The sequence below is a fragment of the Rhinolophus sinicus genome, linkage group LG07 (genome assembly GCF_036562045.2).
Source record: "Rhinolophus sinicus isolate RSC01 linkage group LG07, ASM3656204v1, whole genome shotgun sequence".
Taxonomy (NCBI): domain Eukaryota; kingdom Metazoa; phylum Chordata; class Mammalia; order Chiroptera; family Rhinolophidae; genus Rhinolophus; species Rhinolophus sinicus.
Genome location: NC_133757.1, coordinates 87,832,326 through 87,852,954, shown reverse-complemented (window position 1 = coordinate 87,852,954; position 20,629 = coordinate 87,832,326). Strand labels below are relative to the sequence as shown.

General features: G+C 50.0%; 1 protein-coding gene across 3 annotated transcripts in view; it reads right to left on the bottom strand.

Moving 5' to 3' along the window:
* Window positions 1–20,629, bottom strand: part of LOXL2 (lysyl oxidase like 2) — a 92,177-nt gene that overhangs the window by 3,343 nt on the left and 68,205 nt on the right. For all 3 annotated transcript variants that reach the window (XM_019714728.2, XM_019714737.2, XM_019714719.2), the window contains exons 8-12: window positions 15,432–15,599; window positions 13,346–13,511; window positions 9,040–9,283; window positions 2,932–3,047; window positions 1,692–1,828 (exon numbers count right to left, since the gene is read on the bottom strand). In XM_019714728.2, the coding sequence (XP_019570287.2) occupies window positions 1,692–1,828; window positions 2,932–3,047; window positions 9,040–9,283; window positions 13,346–13,511; window positions 15,432–15,599 (831 nt within the window). The remainder of the gene's footprint in view (window positions 1–1,691; window positions 1,829–2,931; window positions 3,048–9,039; window positions 9,284–13,345; window positions 13,512–15,431; window positions 15,600–20,629) is intronic.

Below are 20,629 nucleotides of genomic sequence, written 5' to 3'. Positions count from 1 at the left end.
AGAGAATAAGGACAGAGCAAGGCCACTGGGGAAGCTGGCAGCCCACTGAGCTGGCCTCTGAGCCTTGGCACACTGTCCCCTCTGCCTGGAGCCACTTGGTCCTTGCTGGGCTTTCCCCCGCCACGTGCAGTGTTGCTGATATCTGTACCGGAATGTCTGTGGTGGGAATGGAGAGGGCCAGGGAACCCCAAGCCATGGCTCTTACTTATGTGGCGGCTAAAGCTCAGGGTCAGTCCCAAAGGAAATATTCTTTTCCATTGATCAGAGGCGTTAACCTGCCCTGAATGAGTTAATTTGTGAATTGTGTAGTGTAGGGGTCAAGAACACAAAATACAGAGTTGATGTTGCCTGGGTTTGCCATGCTGTAAGATGAGGGTAATAGTGACGGCCACCATTGGGGATGACACGAGACAGAGCATTCACAGGGCCTAGCCTGCCATCAATCTTCAATGAGCCGTAGTTATGCCCCAGATGGCGTTTGTCAGAATACACGACGAGAGCCATTCACCCAGCAAAATTACAGCAGCCCTCAAACACAAGCTGCCCTCCATGGTATACGTGCACAGAGACACACATGCCCAGTTTTTAAAATACAGAGCACTCTGGTCTCTGGTTGGGCCTCTCCAAGTCTGCGGTTTTGGGCTTGTGGGTGGAAAAGTGCTTAGCTGTCTGATTTCCAGCCTCTGAAATTGCCGAAGGAGACTTTCAAAGCCCCTCTGTGGTCACTTCTCTGCAGGTGTTGGTTCCTTCCAGGGCTGTCTGTAGGGTGGGGACCATGGGCCAGGCCCTGGGCTGGCTGAATGCCCCCTCGAGAAAGCTTTCAAGGCACAATGACACATTTCTGGTCACCTACTTTGCCACCCATGGGGAAAGCTGGAAAGCAAGACGGGTGAGGATGTGGGAAAAATGAGAGGGTGAAAGGAAGTCTCAGCAGGCAGGAGTGCACCTGTGCACCAGAAGGGGGGACCAGGGGGAGAGCTTTGTCTCCCTGACCAGTCAGGGCCCTGGCTGGAGCATGAAGGTATTTGCAGGAGGCCAGGGCTCCCTGGTTCTTCCCCAGGACTGGCCTTCCACCCAGACACAGTACGTGGAAGCCCTGGGAAGTGCCCACGCACTTGCTGCACGGACTGTCTCCAGTGCCTGACATTCTACTGTTACAGATTCATTTCTTTGCATTAGAAATTGCCCCCTCTGCAGATCCGCTTTTATGAGGCTAACATTTCTGGGAGAGTCAAGTCACAAACACTTGTGAGGGATGGCCTCTTGACGAGATTGCCTTCAGCCTTGACAGCACAGACCAAGGCAGGCTGAGGGCACTGGGAGAAATCGGGGTGGAGGTGAGAGCCTAGCTCGAAAGGACCTAAAAGGTGAGGTGGACTTAGAGTCTGTGGAAGAAATTCCTAGCCTGAGGACCAAAGCGGGCTGCAGATGCATTTTGTGTTGTAAGCACCAGCTGTCAACAGAATGGAGTGCAAACCCCCCACCCCGCTGTGCAAGCCTCGCATGTTCAGGTTACCGGACTGACATGGAAGGCCTCTGGGTATAGGACTCCTGCACTTTAGACAGTCGGGCCTGCATGCCCATGTTTTGTGTTTGGGCACCAAGGGGAAGGGGGCTGCCTCCCCGCTTGCTGGGGAAAAGACCCCTCCTCCCATCAGCAGGGCTCTGGAACCCCTTCCCACACCCCTCACCTGGAATAGGTAGTCTCCGGGGGGCACGTCAGTGATGTCCACCCACTGACAGTCGATGTCATGGCGATACACATCCCAGCAGCCCATGGTGATACCCTGCTCGCCGAAATTGGCACACTCATAACTCTTCTGGATATCTGCAGGCAGGGGCCGAGGGAACCCCAGTCACCATGCACTCATGGCTCCTCTGCCCTCTGTGCCACCCTCCCCACCCTCAGCATCTCCCTTCCTTCCCCCAGTGCCTCCCCGCCCTCACCCTCACCTCTGCCTCGCAGGGTTCTGCATCCAAGCCCCACTGTGTGCTGTCTGATCCTTTCTCCTTTCAATAGAATCCCTTACTAGATTTTCTACCCACATCCCAGACCTCCCTTCAGACCTCGCCAGGGTCCCCCTACTTCACAAAGTCTGCTCTGGCCCACCCTCACCTTTCTGAGGAATCGTTAGCCTGGGAATGGAGTGCATGCTCATCCGGTAAAGCTCTGGTGTTTATTATTTAGCTTAACATGGGGTCATCTTGTCTCCCGCTGGACAATCACCATTTGGGATTTGGGCTTGTGTCTGGTTTGTCTGTCTGACCTTTACTGGGCTAGTCAGTTGTCTGGCACACAGTAGGTGCTCAAAACCCATTTGCTGTGATTTCATGGCATATCAGTAGCAGTCACATTCATTGAGAGACCGCCATGTCGGACACTTCTCTAAGCACTGGGTATACCGAGAGGAATCACGCGTCTCGCCCGGACAAGCCCCAGTCATGTCAGGATGACAGGTGTGGCCACAGTGCAAATGGGGCAGCCGCCTAGTGGTGTGAGCAGAGTGCTACTTCTGCCTGGGGGAGTCAAGAAAGTCTGGGAACCTCAGAGGGGGTCATTTGAGCTTGGATTTGAAGAGTAAGAGCCAGTGTGTGGGGGGGCACTTGGCACCGGGACACAGGGAGAACAGCTGTGAGACTGGGAGAGGACTACGTGTCTGGTCCAAGGGTTTGGGCCTTACCTGGGAGCCTGTGGCCCCACCAGTGCCTGTCAGCATAACGCTGGGGAAAACAGGCACCATTATAGCCAGGCCGTGCCCATACTCCAGCCCTGAGTAGAGCCATGGAAGCCCCAGTAGAGAAAGGTCACGTGGAGAGTCAGCAGTGGCCTGAGTGAGAGTCCAGTGTCTGGCTGGGGGACAGGTTTGGTGGGCACAGCCCAGGGGGCTTTTAAGTCCCTCTGAGGCACCCCAGCTCCCCACACTAAGATACCTCCTTCACATTCTGTGTCCTCCAAGCAGAAGCTGGCTTTGTGGCCCTCTGCCACCTTGGTGCCATTGAGGTTCAGAAGGTCGTAGTGGGTGAACACTTCCATGCTGTGGTAGTGCCTGCAGTGAGAGACGGGGTCTGGGACTCAGTGTCAGGAGCAACTGCTGCCTACCTGGCCATTTGCCTCTGGGGACACCTCGTGGTCCAAAGGGGTGGCCAGTGAGAGAGGAGTGATGATGGGGCATAAGGAAAGGGAGGATGGAAGCAGAAGGCGGTAACCATGGTGTTTACGTGGGCTCAGGAGTGGGGCAGCCACTCACTTCCTGGGCCTGGTCTCTCTTCAGCTAAATGGGAATACTAATGTATGGAAGGCATGCGCCATTGTGGGAATTAGTGAGAAGCTGTGCAGCACAGGGCCTGGCATACAATAAGCTCAATAAATTTACAAAATTGGTAGTGCTTTTCATAACCCTCCTGAGCACTCCCGTGGCTCTCACAGCCCGCTCCTATTTGGTTCGCTTTCTGCAGACTAGTCAAAGTCACTTTTCAATGTCTTTCAAAACTTTTCTTTTTTTTAAACTTTGAGTTATTTAAGTGTGTTTTTCCAGGACCCATCAGCTCCAAGTCAAGTAGTTGTTTCAATCTAGTTGTGGAGGGCGCAGCTCACAGTGGCCCATGTGGGGAATCAAACCGGCAATCTTGTTGTTAAGAGCACCGCGCTCTAACCAAATGAGCTCACCGGCAGCCCCCTTGAAAACTTTTTAAAGTGAGAGTATGGTAGGGAGGGAAAGAGACAAGAAAGGGGGAGGGTTCTTAGAGTAGGGGAAAGACTTTATCAGGGCTCCCATTAGAAGAATAAGCACTAATGCATCCCCTGGGACAGGCAGGCAGGAGGTGGGGACTGGGGAGTGTGCTCAGCCCACCTCAGCAGCCTGTGGCCTCGGGTGGGGAGGTGCAATTACCTCTGGGAAGTGAGCAGCGGGAAGTCTGCTCCCTTGCGTGGAGCACAAAAAATGGAGAAGAAAAAGACAGTTCTGAGGGCCTGTGGAAAGGAAGAGTGAAGCAGAGGAGGGAGAGAGCTTGTGCAGCCCAGAGGATTGTTTACATAGCCGTATCCCATCTCTTCACTGGGGGGAGGGCGGGGGGGGGGTTAGTGGTGGGTGGAGAATTGAGAACAGATGTAGATTCTTGGAAAGTGATGCAGCTGGTTCAGAATAAACAAGGGAAAACATGGCTGCCATGGGACCGTCCTCAGGCACTGGCAGGCCAGGCCCATCTTGACCTGCAACGTGTGTCACAAGTCTGCAACTATTGAACACACCCGTCTCTCACAACAGGGACATGTGGAAAATGAGGAAAATGGAAGACAAGGTACCAAGGCACAGGGAGCAGAATCACTCGTTTTGTTTACATGTAACCTGAACATGGCTTAGTCTCAGGGGTACTGTAAGGATTGTTGAATGGGAGAAATCGCAGAAATACCTAACACGGGGCTTGTGACAGAGGAGTGCTCAGTACCTGTCAATTCTCTCCTTACGACTAGTTCCAGTAGTAATAGGAGGAGTATTTTTATTACCACCACCACTACCATTCCTATGATTATTCCCTGGCTTCCTCCCCTCCCAAGCCTCACTGGTTGGCCTCAGGCGCCCTCCACTGGCAGTAAAGGACTGAGGGAAGAGGGGAATTAAAAGGATAAGTTTTCAGAGAGGAAATTAGAGGTTCTTTCCTCCATTCCACCTGTGTTTGCTTGTGCTAAAAATAATGTCAGAAGTTCCTATGTTGGGCTTTTCCCAGGTCACTCATGTTTCTGGGAAAAACGACGCGGAGCCCGGGGACCACTGAGAACATTCATAAGGCCACATTTTGTGGCAGCTGAACTGATGACTTTGAAAGAGTCTCTTTTGGCTTCTTAAAGGAGCAAGATGAGACATGAGGTCTGACTCATGGCCTAAAACATGTCTGCATCTTTCAGAGAGCGGCTTCTGTGACTGTGTTTACCAGCTGGAAAAACTGAAGAGAAATAGGTTTGTGTTCCGTTGCCTAAACAAAATTCAGACAGAGGCCACAGATGGACTGTTGTAAGGCTGACTTCCTCTTGCTCCCCCTGCTTCCTGTAAACTTAATTTAAGAGTCTTCCCCAGCTCTTCAGTTTTTCCCCTATGAACACCAGGTGAGAAACAGCTGGTTTGGAGCCTCCCAATTCTAGCTGTGGTCCTGGAGCCTCTCTGCTTTACCTCTCCGGCATATGTGGACACCCCCCATCCCCAGGCCACATCTCCCTCCCAGCTGGGTGGAGATCCCAGGGGCGTCCTGGTGATGAGGGTACACTTCCTCTCTCTAGGCTGAGGTGTCCTGACGTTTGGACGTCTAAGAGAAGGCCTGATCCATGGGGTAGAGATGGAAAAACTCCACTTGGAAAGAAATTCCAGAACACTATGGGGAGAGAGAATAACCTGACACTTGATGGAGGTCATTAGGATCTGGATGAAGGCAGCCTTCTACCGTAAGACTCCAGAGCCCGGTATTAGAAGACAGGGTACTCGTGGAAGGAGGAGGTATTGGATGCATACTTGATGACAGACAAAGCTAGTCCAGAGAAAGGTGGGAAGTTTGGGTATATTCTTTGTTATCCTAGGTCACGGGGGGCCCAAATAAAACTTTCAATCAGAGAACCAGTGCACGTCGTAGAGGAGACGTTTGCTACTCTTTATCATTTCCCCACGTGAGCCACCTGTCTCCTGGTGCCTCCAGAATGGATGGTCCTGGTTGGTGCTCAGCTGTGGTGCAACCATTTCAGAGCATGTTCCAGTCTCAGGAGGTGCTGCCAGAATGACAGGGACCCTTCCTGCATTCAGGAAATGCTAGGCACCCCATCCCCCCACCCCAGCCGGAACAAAGCCCCACAGGTGTGAGGAGGGCCTAAGATTGGCTCACAGAGGCCATGTCACATCTATGGGGCTTCAATCCAACATGGGCTGCCCCACACATGGGGGAGGCAGGGTGGAGCAAACGAAAGTCTCCCCTTTGTAGTAGCAAAGCCAGCCCTGACTTGGAGGGCTTGCCCCTGTCCTGGATGTCCACATCTCCTTCTCTAGCTCCCAGCACCTCTTGCAGATTTCCCCAAGGGGGGAGGGCCAGTCCTTGAGACACAGCAGGGGCAGAGCTGCTCTGTGCTCTGTTGTGCATCAGCACCCAGCTTTGTTTGGCCCCTGTCAAAAAGGGGACGCAATGTGCCAGGTAAGCAGGTGTGGCTCCTCTCCCTGGGGGCTCAAGAAGCAGGAGGGGGACCCCAGCAAGATCACCAAACAAGAGCAATGCCTATGCAAAAGAATGATGCAGGGCACTGTTCTCTGTGTCTGTTGGTGAGGAGACGTCTAAGAAGGTCAGTGTCTGTGTTTCAAAGAACATAACTCTTTTCCTCATTGGGGCATCAATTAAATAGGCAGTGATAGTTTTCCCCATTTGCACTAATGTGAGCCAGCATTCTCAACTTGACTCCACAGATGGGACCGGAGGATCTGTAGATCCGCTGAAATAGGATGTCAGATATTCTAGAAAGATTTTTTTTGAGTAGAGGAAAGGCCAGCTTTCATTAAACTCCCAAAGAGACGCAACAGAGGTTTGGGGCCAGGAGTCCTGTTGAAAAGTCCTCTCACAGACCCTGAAGAAGTCCCTGGAACTCTGGGGGGCCCTCTTCTGCTTCCGGGGAATACTACGGTTCTCAGTTACACACCAGGAGGGGAGGTCTGAGGGAACATATGCTTAGCTACATGTTCTTTCTCACCCATCCCTCCCAAACCATTTACTGGAACATCTGTAAGCAGAGAAATAACATAGACCACAAGCAGGGGTGGGACGATTTGAAGCGGCATTTCCACAATGTCACCATGTGTATTCTCAGAGGGGAGACCATTCCTGGGAGAGCAAGCATATGTCACACAGAGGCTCCCTCCATGTAATGTCTGGGTGGGTCGCCCTGTGTGGGACACAGATGCAATTACCTTCTACTTATAGACGCCCAGGCAGTGTCAGCCCCCACAGGCCCAGGCTTCCACTATGTGTTCACTAAGGAAATCAGGAACCAATATGGTCATGACTTTCATTTTACCCTTTGACTTCTACCCTGCAGAAGACTGACAGGCTTCTATGTAAAGAGCAATTCTTTGGCTAATTAGGACTTTCAGGACGTACGGATAGTAATTATAAAGGAAAATCAGTATCCCTAAATTCCATCACAGTCCTTTCTTTTGAAATAGGTTGAACAACTCTATCCCCAAACAGATTCGAATGTGACTAGACCATCGGTTGTCACATGAAAAAGCAGCCATGTGAGAGACAGATTTCTGATGAAGTTCAGCAGAGGTGACAGAAAGAGCACACACGTTGGGGACAGACAGGCCCGAGTTGAAAGCCCCACCTCACAACTTCCTGCATCCCACAAACACTGAGCCTCCATTTCCTTACCTGTGAAAATGAGGGTATCCTGCGCCTGGCATGTAGAGGAGACCAATGAACGCTAGCTCTTATGCCCCTGACAGTGATCACGGCATTTTGGAGCAGGAAGGACCCCTAGAAATGAGCTACACAGGGGCTTCTCAGACTGTGATGTGCACACAAGCTCCTGGTGATCCCGTTAAAATGGAGATTCTGATGCAAAGTCTGCACTGGGTGCGACACTGATGGCAGATATGCTAGCCCACGGGCCTCACTTTGAGAAGCAGGGACCCAGTGCAAAAGCTCTGATGTGTAGATGGCATTCTAAGCATAGAGATGGGCGCTCCCTGGGCCAACATCTACGGACCCCTCAGGGGACGGCTGCCGCCATGCTGCATGGCAGGGGCCTCCCTCCCTTCCTTTTCAAAAGTGTGCTCGCTTCTGTTCTTTCTACCTGCCCAGCTCCAATCTGAGCAGGAAAATGTGAATGAACAGGACACTGTGAACAAGCAGGGGCAGAGGGTTCTGGATTAGAGTACAAAGAATCAAGGCAAAGGGGAAAAAAAAGGAAAGGCCGGTCCATGAACGTGGTGGCTTTTGTTGGCTCCAGCAAGGAATGGCTCTAAGATTTCACTCTGCGCTTGGTCAGGATTTATAGCCCTGGGACTGGATCCACAGACCGAGGGCTGGAAGGGACATTTGAGGTCCTGGGTGACAAGGCCCAGATGGCCTGACATCATGCAGCCAGTTTGAGGCACAGCTGGGTTGAGAGACCAGATCACATGGCTCCTGGGGCCAGAACGCTTGTCTCCACATCCACTGTCTTTCTAGAGATATTTAAAATACATACTGGTATTTAAAATATATTTCTAGGGACAGCCAGATGGCTCAGTTGGTTAGAGCACAAGCTCTGAACAACAGGGTTGCCGGTTCGATTCCCACATGGGCCAGTGAGCTTTGCCCTCCACAACTAGATTGGAGACAACGAGCTGCCACTGAGCTTCCGGAGGGGCGGCCGGATGGCTCAGTTGGTTAGAGCTCAAGCTTGCTGGTTGCTGGTTCAATTCCCAACAAGGTTGCCAGTTCAATTCCCACATGGGATGGTGGGCTGCGCTCCCTGCAACTAAAGAGTGAAAACGGAAACTGGACTTGGAGCTGAGCTGCGCCCTCCACAACTAGATTGAAGGACAACGACTTGGAGCTGATGGGCCCTGGAAAAACACACTGTTCCCCAATATTCCCCAATTAAAAAAATATATATATATATATATATTCATATTGTTTAAAATATGTATATATATTTCTAAATGAACTCAGAGTCCAAAGCATCCCTGCAGAACAAGAACTTCCTGTGGACACACTTGAAAACCATTGACTGAGGTTAATGGAGGGGCACTGGATACTCAAAACGAAATTGTCTCCTAACATTAGGGGCCTTGGAGGCAAGAGAGACAACAGGCTCAGGGAAGGTGCAGTGGCCCCAGGACAGCTGGGAGCAGAGAACGGCTTCAGTAAATGTGGGAGGCCAGAGTGGCAGACCCGACTCCCACCAACGTAGGGAAACCCTGCCCACTAGACGGCGTGACCTCTCTAAGTGACCCTGTGATTCTGAATCCCATCTGGGCCCTGTGGGGTGTCGGGCTGGGGCAGCTTGGCGATGGAAGCAGCGCTTACCTGTGACAGTCATGCCAGATCCATGCATGGCGGCCGTTCTTGGGCCGGAAGTCGGACTGGCCATTGTTGTGGATCTGGGAGGAGAAGCGCAGCAGCCGCCGGTAGCCTGTGGTGGGGTTGGTCTGGGCGGCTGAGCCTGAGAGGCAGTTCTCCTCCATGGCACACTGGAGCATGAACATGGGCCGGTCCTCCAGGTAGGTGCTCTGCTGGACAATCTCTGCGTTGAGGACCAGGTCAGGGGCAGCTGGGGGTGCAAACACAGTGTTCAAGGGAAGACAAGAGACCCCTCACGCCTTCCCAAGTACTTGACTCTGATTCCTGAAGTGGGACAAACCTCTGTCCCTGCTTAGCATCACCTCCTGGAACTGGCTTATGGCCTCCCCCTCAAGGTCACCTTCCCTGAGGACGACTACCCCCAAATTCCTCTTCCCCGTCTCTGAGAGTCGTCTTAGACACCTCTGCAGGCATCAGTGCAGATGGGCAAAATGCTGAGTTGTTCAGTCTGGGTGATGGATATGTGAGGGTTCATTATGTCATTCTCTCTGCTATTCAGTGGCTTGAGATTTTCCATAATAAAAAGCAAACAATGATAATGTTCTCTCTTAATGTTGTCTCTCTTAAGACAGAACTCTCTTAATACCTTGGTCTGATTCTTCTGGGAGTGATTCAGATTTATTTTCCAGCATGTGTAATATTCTGTGTAGATTTATAGTCTGCTAATACTGCCTCTTTTCAAATATATCTTGACATAGTTCCTTGTTAATAAATATCCATTACAAAATTAATTGGCTACGTAATATTTAATTAATAACTCTAGCCCATAGTTTTAGATACATTGGTTGCTTGGAATTTTTCCCAGTGAAAGATAAACCTATGATAAACATCCTGTGGTAAATCTGTGTATATAGCTTAAATTATTTCTTCAGAGTATCTTTCTATCAGTGAAATTGCTAGAAGGAAGAGTTGCATATTTTCAAGACTCTGATACATATTGCCAAATCACCTCCTTAACAGGTTCCTTCAGTTTCCACTCAGACTGGCGCTAGGCGAGAGTTTTAAAAGTGCATCTTTTAAAACAAGATTGATTTACTCAATTAGCGCATTGCACATAGCAGGTGTTAAAAAAATTACCGATGGCTACAATCCGTATTTACTGTTATCATTGTATCAGGTTTTGCTTCTTTATAAAAGGATTAACTCTAGGTTTCCCTTTACAAGTGAGAGTCCATTGAACATTTCTAGTAAACGTCAATTCACAAAATTGTATATGATTAATGTACAACCAGATCCATCCCTCTTTTGTTTTCTGACAAGTTGCTTGTAAATTTCTGAAGTGCATGTGCGTCTGTGAGCTTGGCTTCCCTCAGGTTCACCAGAACCTGGAGCACTCTCCGCTCGTCTGCACCCCCTCCACAAAGCATCCCCTCCCCACAGCACTTGGAGCACAGTAGATTCTCAAGGAACCCTTGTACCTGGTGAGGCTGGTTGGGGAGGGAGGCGCTAGAGAGCAAATTCGCCCCTGGGATTGGATATGGAATGGAAAGATAGTGAAAGGGCACACAGATAGGATGTGGGGTTGGGAGTGGAAGACAGAAATCGGGAGGTTCCCATTGGCTGAGTGCTCTTTCCTCTTGGAGGGGCGCACACCAGGATACAACACTGCTGGCGCTGAGGGTTCTGGATGCTTTTATCATAGGGCGTTAATAGTCTCTTACTAGTTGTCTGTACACTAGTCAGTACTCAGTGGATAGCCCTCTGCTTACCTCTGAGCTTTGCAGAGGGGTCTCCATCAGACCCTCCTCTTTCTGAGAGGAAGCCAGCCCTACCTCCATCCAGCTCAGGAGTCCTAACATCATGTGGCTTGCACTTAGCTGGTACCTGGCATCTGTGCTCTGAGCACCTGTCATGGGACATGGCCTTGATCTCCCTACCATCCAGAACATCCACCAGAAGCTCATCGAAGGCACACATCCATCCACCCATGCACCAAGTATTACCATGTTTCCCCAAAAATAAGACCTAGCCAGACCATCAGCTCTCATGCATCTTTTGGAGCAAACATGAATGTAAGAACCAGTCTTACATTAGATGAGACCCGGTCTTATAGTATAGTAAAATAAGACTGGGTCTTACATTCATGTTTGCTCCAAAAGACGCATGAGAGCTGATGGTCTGGCTAGGTCTTATTTTCAGGGAAACACGATATGATGAACACTGTGCTAGGCTCTCTGGACAGTGCTACACAAGGCAGACCTCATATTCCAGCAGGAGACACAGAAGCAATATGAATTAATTAATCCTAATTGCGACCCAGCTGGATGGAGAAATATGGGACTCTGTTGGGAATTATAACAAGGGGACTCAGTCTGTGGGGAGTCAGGGAAGGCTTCCTGGGAGGCAGTTACAGTTTAGTTGTTCCCTGGAGGATGAGCAGAGGTTAGAGGAAATAACTCTAATGTGTGAGGGTAGGGAGAGCATTTCAGGCAAAACAGAGGGCACATGGCAGGTCCCTGAGGCCTGAAGGAGGGGCCAAAGCTTGTGTGGTCAGGACACTGAGGAAGGGTGGGGGTGGAAGGTGGTTTGAAATGAGGCTGGACGACATGCTTCTTGCGCTTGTCCTGTGTTCACGTAAGTGCAGTGGGAAAGCCTGAATGACGTTTGAACAGGAGAGAACATGAGTGGGAGACCAACATGGACTCTGGCTTCAGGAAGCGGAGGCTGCTGGAGGCATGTGTCACTGTTGGGGATCCCTGTGAGGAGACCCTGTGGTAATACAGTGTGGGAGATGGTCACCCAGATGTAGGTGGTGACAGCAGGATGAAAGGAGGTAGAGGGAATTGAGAAAATATGAAAAGGTAAAAGCAAGATGGGCTAAATATGGGGGTGATGAGGGAGGGAGGGAGAGAAGGAGAGAGAGAGAGAGAGAGAGAGAGAGAGAGAGAGAGAGAGAGAGAGAGAGGGAGAGAGATCGGGGAGCACTTGCAGATTTGGTGCATGTGTAATTGGTTGGATGAGGAAAAGTAATCACAAAGGGTTGCCTGAAGAATATATTTTATCTCTCTGAATAAAGTATTAAGCCAGATCAGCATTCCTGGCCCAAATGGCTATTGCCCTCCTACAGACTCTGAGAGATGCCTTCAGCCTAAGCAGAGGGTTTCTCTGAGGAATAGCCCCATGAAACTAATTTTTGGTCTGCCATGAGGATGTGGAGGGCATTGCTTATCTAATAACTCTCTGTCCTCATAAGGAATTCCCTTCATAGAATAGTGGGGTTCTTTTGATGCACAGGTTTGCTTTTTTCTATCTTATGGATACTGTGAGTTATAGTAATGAACAGGTTTCCGTCTTTCCTTTGGCTGCTGGGAAGCTTACTGTGAAATTTACAACCTCTCCATAGTAAATGTACAGGGCTCTACAGTACATATTTTTTATTAACCTCTCACTCGGCTCCAAATGCAGCCACTACCTAGTTGCCGATATCTACTTTTTTCCCATCCGCTTTTATCTTATGCTATCTTGAATTTTACTTAGGTTTATATTATCTAAATCTCCTTTTGGAAAACAATTGGTATATTACTTAATATAAATAAATTAATAAGCCAAGAAAAGGGCCCTAACAGTGGTGAGACCACTTCTGTCTGCTTGGATGTTCTCCCCCTGGGAGGGCTGGTAAGGGGTGATGATCTTAGTCTGTCCTCTCAGGAGGCCAGAGCTCGGGCTGTCTGCCCAAAGAAGGCAGGCTGTCCTCTGGTTCTCTCTCCTCATGGACCTTCCCCAGCTGGGTCATTCTGAATCCTGCTGGGGCTTTCCCTTCTATATTTTCAATCTCTCTAGGATTTCCAGGGAGTCACCAGGAAGCTAAATCACCTCCAGGGTGTGCAACAAGAAATAATTTATGGAGCAGGGTGAGGAAAGGAAGAATGAGCACCTAGCATGAGCATCATGCTTCACTAGCCTCAGAAACATCCTTCAGGGAAGGTATTTTCTTCCTCATTAACTGGTAAGAACAAGGCATTCTCAGCCCATAATTTACCCAACGTTGCTTCAGTAGTCTACCGTGGCCCTGAGATTTGAACCCAAGGTCCCCAGACTTCCCGTTCCTCCCTCCTGCTTTCCTTCCCCCTGTCATCAGGCAAGATTCTGTGGTTGGGGGTGGAGGATTCCCTTTTGCCCCCAACTTCTCACTTAATAAGAATTAACCTCTGTTTTCCTCTTTTGCTTGGCTCATGGCAGAGGCCCCAGTGAGACTCTGGTCCCCTCCTGGAGCCTGGTGGGGAGAGTGGATATGACCCCCAGGAAGTCTCACTTTCTGAGCAGGCGACTCCAGCCCCAAAGTGCACTCCACCCTGGGGGCAGGCCACATCCTCTCCGTCGTGGCGACAGTGTGCCAGGGACAGCTCCGTTCCAGAGCACTTCACTCCGCTCATGACCACTTTGTTGGCATTGATGTTTTCGTGCCAATACCAGGTCTCCTGGAGAATCAACAAAAGAAATGGCCAGTATGTCACCATGAATGGTCACTTTCTTATATGCTATCAACTTTCAGCCTCACAAAAATCCCAAGGCTTTATTTCCAGATGGAGACAAGAGAGGCACAAAGACTCACTTATCCAAGTCATGTAGTTGTTTAATGGCAGAGCGAGTGAGAATCCATGTCTTCTGACCTTGAGACTGGGATTCTGCCACTCCCACCCTCTAGAGAGTACTGCTAAGGCTGGTTTGGTCAAACAACTGTTCAGTGTTGTGTGTCAGGAATAGCAGGTACCTGTAACTCATGTTGCCCACTGACCTATCCTGAGCCCAGGGCAGACATCACTAATCAATCATAGCACTCTCTCCTGTAAGCCTGACTGTGATTTCAGAATCCTTTTCAACACAGTGCTCCGAAAAGACACTACCCATTAATTGATCAGACTTGGAGAGAAGAAATTTATTCACAAATGTCAGTAGTTAGTTCGATATTCATACATGCCCTTGATTGGGTTTCTCTAGAAATCCTGACTATACACCCCTCATCCTCTAGAGAGAAAACTGGGGCCTAGACAAGGACAGGGCTTGTAATCAGTGTCAGATTTGGGACTGCTGTCAGATGCAGGCCCATTTCACAACCCAGCAGAGGCCCAGATGTCTTAGGAATGAGCAGGGAACAAAAATAGCTGGACAGCCATTCTGTTGTAATGAGCACGATTTTTCTACTCTCCTTGGAGAACCAGAGTGCGCACTGGTTTGTCATAAGCAGTATTAGCAGAGACGCTATGTTGCTCTGGGAAGACGGGCTCCCAGAGGGTGTGGGCAGCAGTGTCAGGGACCTGTCCCTTCCGGATGCTGAGATGAGGAGCCACAGGGCTGCCTCTGCTCAGGGCTCAATGCCCACCCTGGACCTGGCAGGCAATCAGGCTCAGCAAGGCTGCCAGAGTTCTTCCAAGTCTCGTCCTTAGAAACCCCCTTCCCAAGCAGGGCCACCTGGGCACAGGAGCTAGCAAAGCAAGCTGCTCTGTGAGAAGCTTGAAAAGTGTTTAGAGCCAGGATACTATGGACATGGGGCTATCCATCCCATGTCACAGGGAAGAAAACTGAGGCCTTGAAAGGCAGCTGCTTAGCCCCAGATCACTATGCTGTGGGCTGGTGGGAGGACAGCTGGGAACAGACCTCAAGCTTTCTGTCTTCTGCACCTCCCAACCCCGCCCCCCAGCCTCTTTCTGACATTGTCCTACTCCGCAGGTCCCTGTTCCCTCACAGTATAGGGTCGAGAGGCAATGATTTTTGAAGCCAAAGTGCTACTTCTCTTTCTTCTGCGGCCTTTTGGTAAGGGCAGGAACTTGGCGGCCCTCAGCTGAGTCCCTTTCCCTTTAAGGAAGGGGCTGGTGGGAGGAGGATGCAGCTACTATGACAAGGGTTCTGGATGGGCTTGGAAATTGAGCAGCCAATCAGCGAGAGAATGCACAAGCAGGGACACCAGCTGGGAACTTGCTCTGGTAAGAGGGGCCTCCAGGGAGCAAGCTAATGCGTGTGGAGTGTTGGCCTCGGCCTTGGGTGGTCTCCACTACCCTATAGGACTGAGTTGCTTCCCTCTGCAAAAGTCACATCACCGCAGGATCAGCCCTTGGCCTAGGATGAATCCCAGTGCATGAAGCTGAGTGGACTGGGAAACCAGAGTATAGGTTCTCATTCTGCAATGGGGAAACAGAGGCAGGAAGTGGGGGCGTGACACGCCTAAGGACTCAGAGTTGTGAGGGGCAGCACTGAGGCCAGGATGAGGTCTCTGCCTTCTGGCCCGCAACACTTTGCTCCCCTCCTCCTGGGTAGCTGGGGAAGGTCCACTGAAGACAGGAGCTGACTAGAGGTGGGCAGGATCAGGCTAGATGGAGGGGTCGGAGGCCTGGGCTTCTCACCTGGAAGGCGTTACTGGCGAACCCCAGGCCCAGCTGCCGGCAGACCACCATGGCTTCCACGATGCCCCAGTTCTCACCGCATACCGTCCCCCATACGAGGGACCCATTCCTCTCCACCAGCACCTCCACCCGGCCCTCGTAGGGGTTTCGGCCCCCATTCAGGCGCAGCTGTAGAGAGAAAGGCAGGCATAGTCACTAGGAGGGGAAGGAGAGGAGCAGCCCCACTGTTTTGCCATCAGTCCCAATTTCCCCAAGCCAGGGGGTCCTGCCTGGGATATAATTAGATTCAACAGCAACCCTGAGAGCCAACTGTGCGCCAGCATCATGCCCAGCATGGTCTTACAAATCAAGTCCCGCAGCAGGCACCTGGGGGCCCTAGAAGCTTATGTAGTGGGGAGGCCACTGATTCCCCACTGAGCACACCAGCAGAATCTGCCTCTGTTCCCCACTGTTCCCCATGAGCCTACCAGTTGGGGGGATGGGGCTGTTCTCAGAATCAGACACTTGGAAGGATGCACCAAGGGGCCTTAAAATGTTAGAAGTCCCCCCAATTCTTTCCTGGGCCCCTTTTTCCTCCCCACACCCTCTGCTGGTCCCAGCTCCTGATTGCATCTCCTCCCACATGTCCTCTCCACCAGAACTCTCTTCTGAGACCCATAGAGCCAACTGCCTACTTGACGGTTCCACTTGGCATCTCTGAGACGCCTAATCCGAACTTGTCCTCTTTTCTTTCTCCACCGAACCCTGTGCTCTATCTCCCCCTTATTCCCTATTTCAGCTAAAGTTACTACCGTCTGTCCCAGGGCAGCAAACTTTCTATAAAAGTGCCAGGTGGTAAATATTTTAGGCTTTGTGGGACATGTGCTCTGTCATAAGCACTTAGCTTTGCCATGTAGCATGCAAGCAGCCATGGACGCTACGGAAATGATTGGGCATGGCTGTGTTCCAATAGAACTGTACTTATAAACACAGGCGGAAGGATGGGTTTGGCCTGCAAGCTGCAGTTTGCTCATTCCCGAATCTATTCTGTTATACAAGCCAGTAACTTGGAAGCCGTACTTAACATCACCCTCTCTCTCACCCCCACGTCTTGGTGGATTTTATCTCCCAAGTCGCTCTCTAATCCACCCACTTCCCTCCAACTCCATCCCTACCCCTTCTCCAGGGCACCACCACCTCATGCCTCAGTCAGATCGCCTCACCTCTCGCAGCCTCTACTCCTGACTTCATCGACCCATTCTCTACTCAGAAGCCAGAGTCATCTTTAAAAAACACCTGATCCTGTCACTCCCCTACTTAGGGTAGGTCAGTGGCTTCCCAGTGCTTCACTGCTCTCCTCTGTGTCTTTGTCACATGTCCCTCTCATCCTGTTCTCTGACCTCCAGGCACATGGGTCTTCTTTCAGTTTCCGTGGCCCCCTAACTTTCTTGACCATGTAAATCACACATCTCACGTGGAAGCCCACTACGTACAGAGGCCCTTTCCTGGCTGATCCTGTTACTCTTTCCGATTCCACACCCACTGACTTGCCTCCGATTGGGGTCAGCGCCCCCTTCCCTATTCCATGATTCCCTGTTACACTGGAAGCCCCAACAGTTGGGTTTTCTCCTTTGTATAATACAAGCACCTGACTTAAGTTTTGATTATCGAGGTCTCCCCCTCAAAGAAGGTTATCGCAGGTAAACACGTTGCCAGCCATGTGACTAGATAAAGCCCCAGCCCCTCTCCCCCCATCGAGTTTCCTTTAGAAATCTTGGTTGATTTTGATAACTGACCATTTGGGCAACTTGCTTTTCTCTCTTCCTGCACTTTTAAATCCCCCTCGTACATCTTATACTCAGCAATAAAAAGTGAGCCATGGAACCCTAGGTCTCCACTGCTGACCTCAGCAGAACCCCAGCCCCCAGCGCTCTCTGTCTCTCTGTCTGTCTGTCTGTCTGTCTTTCCTTGACTTCACTGTGTGGCCCCAGATGGGCTGCATAATTTCCAGGTCCTGTAAATAATATTTTCCCAAAGTTTCCTGATGGTTACTGCTGATGGGCCTCTTGCAATCATAATAAGAACCACAAAGACCAGTCTGACCACAACGTTGGTTATTCATAGTCTGAGACCGGCACACAGCACCTATACGTCTCCTTAGTATTTATGACAATTATAACTAAGCTAACTTGCAATTTGTGTAACATCAGCCTCCTCTGCTAGAATGTAAGCTTCAAAGGGCAGAGCTGTATTTGTCTGTTTTCCTGAGTGACCACTATCTAAGATAGCAGCTCACTCATGTTACGTCCTCCACAACGATTTTTGAAATGAGTAAGTAAACAATCAGTCTTATGGAGTGAAAGCAGGGAGATCTGGCGTTTGGGGAATGATACGGGTCGACGAGTAGCTCCCCCACCACTGAAAAACTTTTAAGTTTTCTTTCCTATAGAAATTTTAAGTTTCCTTCTCAAGTTTCTTTTCCCCCAGTTTTTAAAGCTCCTACCCCTGCTTTAGATAATTATCCTAAAACTTGTGATTCATACTTGTTGATTGTAATCACTGAAGCCTAATGTTCTCTCCTACCGGTTCTGGGCCCAGCTCCTGGACAATTAACGCCACCTGAATGGCCTGGTTGAATGGCCACAGGCTCTATAGAGCTAATGGATTTATTAATTCAAATCTATTTTTCCTCATTCAGGGGCCTTGGGGATGCAGAGGGTACCCCAGCAAGATTGCCAGTCCCAACCAAACAAGCCAACGCAGTCTTCTAGGCAGATCTTGGGACCCCTTCCTCTCATCTAAGATCAGACAGGGTGAGAGTTCCATGAATCCCCCAATAGGTAGGGACAGCTCTATGCCCCTGCCCAGCAGGAAGCAGATACAGAATAGACCTCCTGTCCCTCGACTTCCCATAGAGATTTTACGGGGATCATGTCTCAAGGGGAAAAGAAGGCAGGCAGTTAGAGATAAGTAATGGGTCTCTGCATTCCTGCAAAACCCACAGAATGTGATCACCCAAAAGACCTCCCCTCTCTGCCCAAAACTTCCCCTTTTCATTGTAATTATCTACCCCTATGAGGAACAAATGGGTACAAAATATCCAACTAGATCAAACTGGCCATTCAAACCTGCGCAGTAAAGGCCAAAACCACCTTCATTTCACCTTGGCCTCATGATACCATCATCATAATATCATACATATGCCTAGAAGTTCATTAGTTCATTATAACAGACTAAATTCTGGGAAGGAACATGCTCAGTCTAAAAAGATGAGGTAATAGCCTCTTGTCAATCACAGGTGTCAATCAAGTGGTCCCAAGCCCAGAAAAGAACAGCCCATTCTAGAGAAAAAAGGGATAAAAACTCCAAGTCCTCACCAGTCCGAGCCCTTTGAGCTTTGCTTTTGCTCAGGGGACTGCGCCAAACCCTTTTTCTTTTAATAATGAGCCCTTGAGCCAGCCATTCTCTGCTGCTCGGGTCCACTCCTATTTCTTTGGAGTGTACTATCTCTTCTAATAAACTATTCTTTCACCACTTTATTTCTGTGTCTTGCTCAATTCTTTGCTCGAGACGCCAAGAACCTGGACAGCGTGCTGAGAAGAGCCCATTCTCGGTAACAAGGAAGGGTTCTAAGAATGCAAACCTTAATCCAACTACCTTACCCAGATACCCTTTACGCGTCTAACAATTCATTCCTTTGGGATAAGGCATGACATCTCCAGGAATCCTCAGCAGTTTGGTCACCAGTCCTTAGCAACAGCACAACAGCTGACTAATCCTTTGCAACAGCACAACCCCTAGGGCACAGGTCTTCTTTCCTATTATGGACTTGGGGGCTGCAGGGGTCAATGAGCTCAGCCAGCTAATGGACAAGCCAAGGGCAGCCATGGTACTCCATCTAGCTCCCAGGGTTGTTGAATAGATTAATTAAATAAGATAGTTCATGAAAAGCGCTCAGACAGGGCATGGCACACCGGAAGTGCTTGAGAACTATTACACACCATCATAGCAATGCTCATTATTAGATGTGAGCCTCATCAGAAAGCAAAACTCTCTTCAGAAGAGATAGAGAGAATCAGAGCAGGAAGAGGGCTGGCCTTTGGGAGGCTGACGCTGGTCTTCTTGAGTGCCTCTGGCTTTGCCGTGGCTAAATGGACAAAACCAGTTCCAAATCTGTGGCTTTTCTCTAGCCATTCAGTGAAAAATCAACTGATTTTTCTAGGAATCATCTCTCCTCCTTGTTTTCAGAGGAACAAACTGAAGCCTCAAAGAGATCAGCTAGGGAACGATTATCAATGAACTTGTGTCCTCCCCACAAATTCATACGCTGAATTCATATGCTAACCCCCAATGTGATTGTATTTGGAGAAAGGGCCTTTCAAGAAGTAATTAAGGTTAATTGAGGTCATATATGTGGGGCTGTAATCCAATATGACCGGTGTTCTTACAAGAGAAGAGACAGCAGGGATGCATGTACACAGAGGAAAGGCTGTGGGAGGACACGGTGAGAAGGCAGCCATCTGCAAGCCAAGGAGAGAGGCCTTAGGAGAAACCATCCTGGATCCTGGACTTGCAGACTCCACAACTATGAGACAACACATTTTTATTGTTTAAGCCACCCAGGTCTGTGGTATTTTGTTCTGCCAGCCCCAGCAAACTAACACAGTGATAAAACTCAGGACTCTTGATTGTTCTGTCCAGCGTGGTTGCCAGTATCCTTGGGGGCCCCAAGCCAGGCTGTGCGGAAGCCTGACCCACTGCTCTGGCGAGAACTGGTGCAGCCCATAGGAATTTCTTTCACAGGAGACTTTCCTCATGTCCTTCCCAGGAGTAGCAGCAACACATCCAGGTATAAAACTTTCACATCCTATAGCTGAGTGCTGGGGTCACGTCCTAGGGCCTGGAGGGCCCGGGAAAAAGTAAGGATGTTTGTGCTGGGAGTGGTGCCTCCATTGGGATCACTGAGCACATGACCTGGCTCAGCAATCCCCACCATAAAATGGCTCTGGAAAACTTCACTTTCTTTGGTCTAGTCTTTCCTTTGGGTTGAAACCCCACTCCACCCAACTCCAATCTGTCTGAAGTGAATGGGGCCACAGCACGCGTGACTCAGGGCACGTCAGCTTTTATAGCTCTGTTATGGCTATCTTGGAATGCTGCTGGGCAATTATAGACAGCCAGCCTTCCTGCAGCTGTGGGACAGGGGCCCAGGCCCTTGC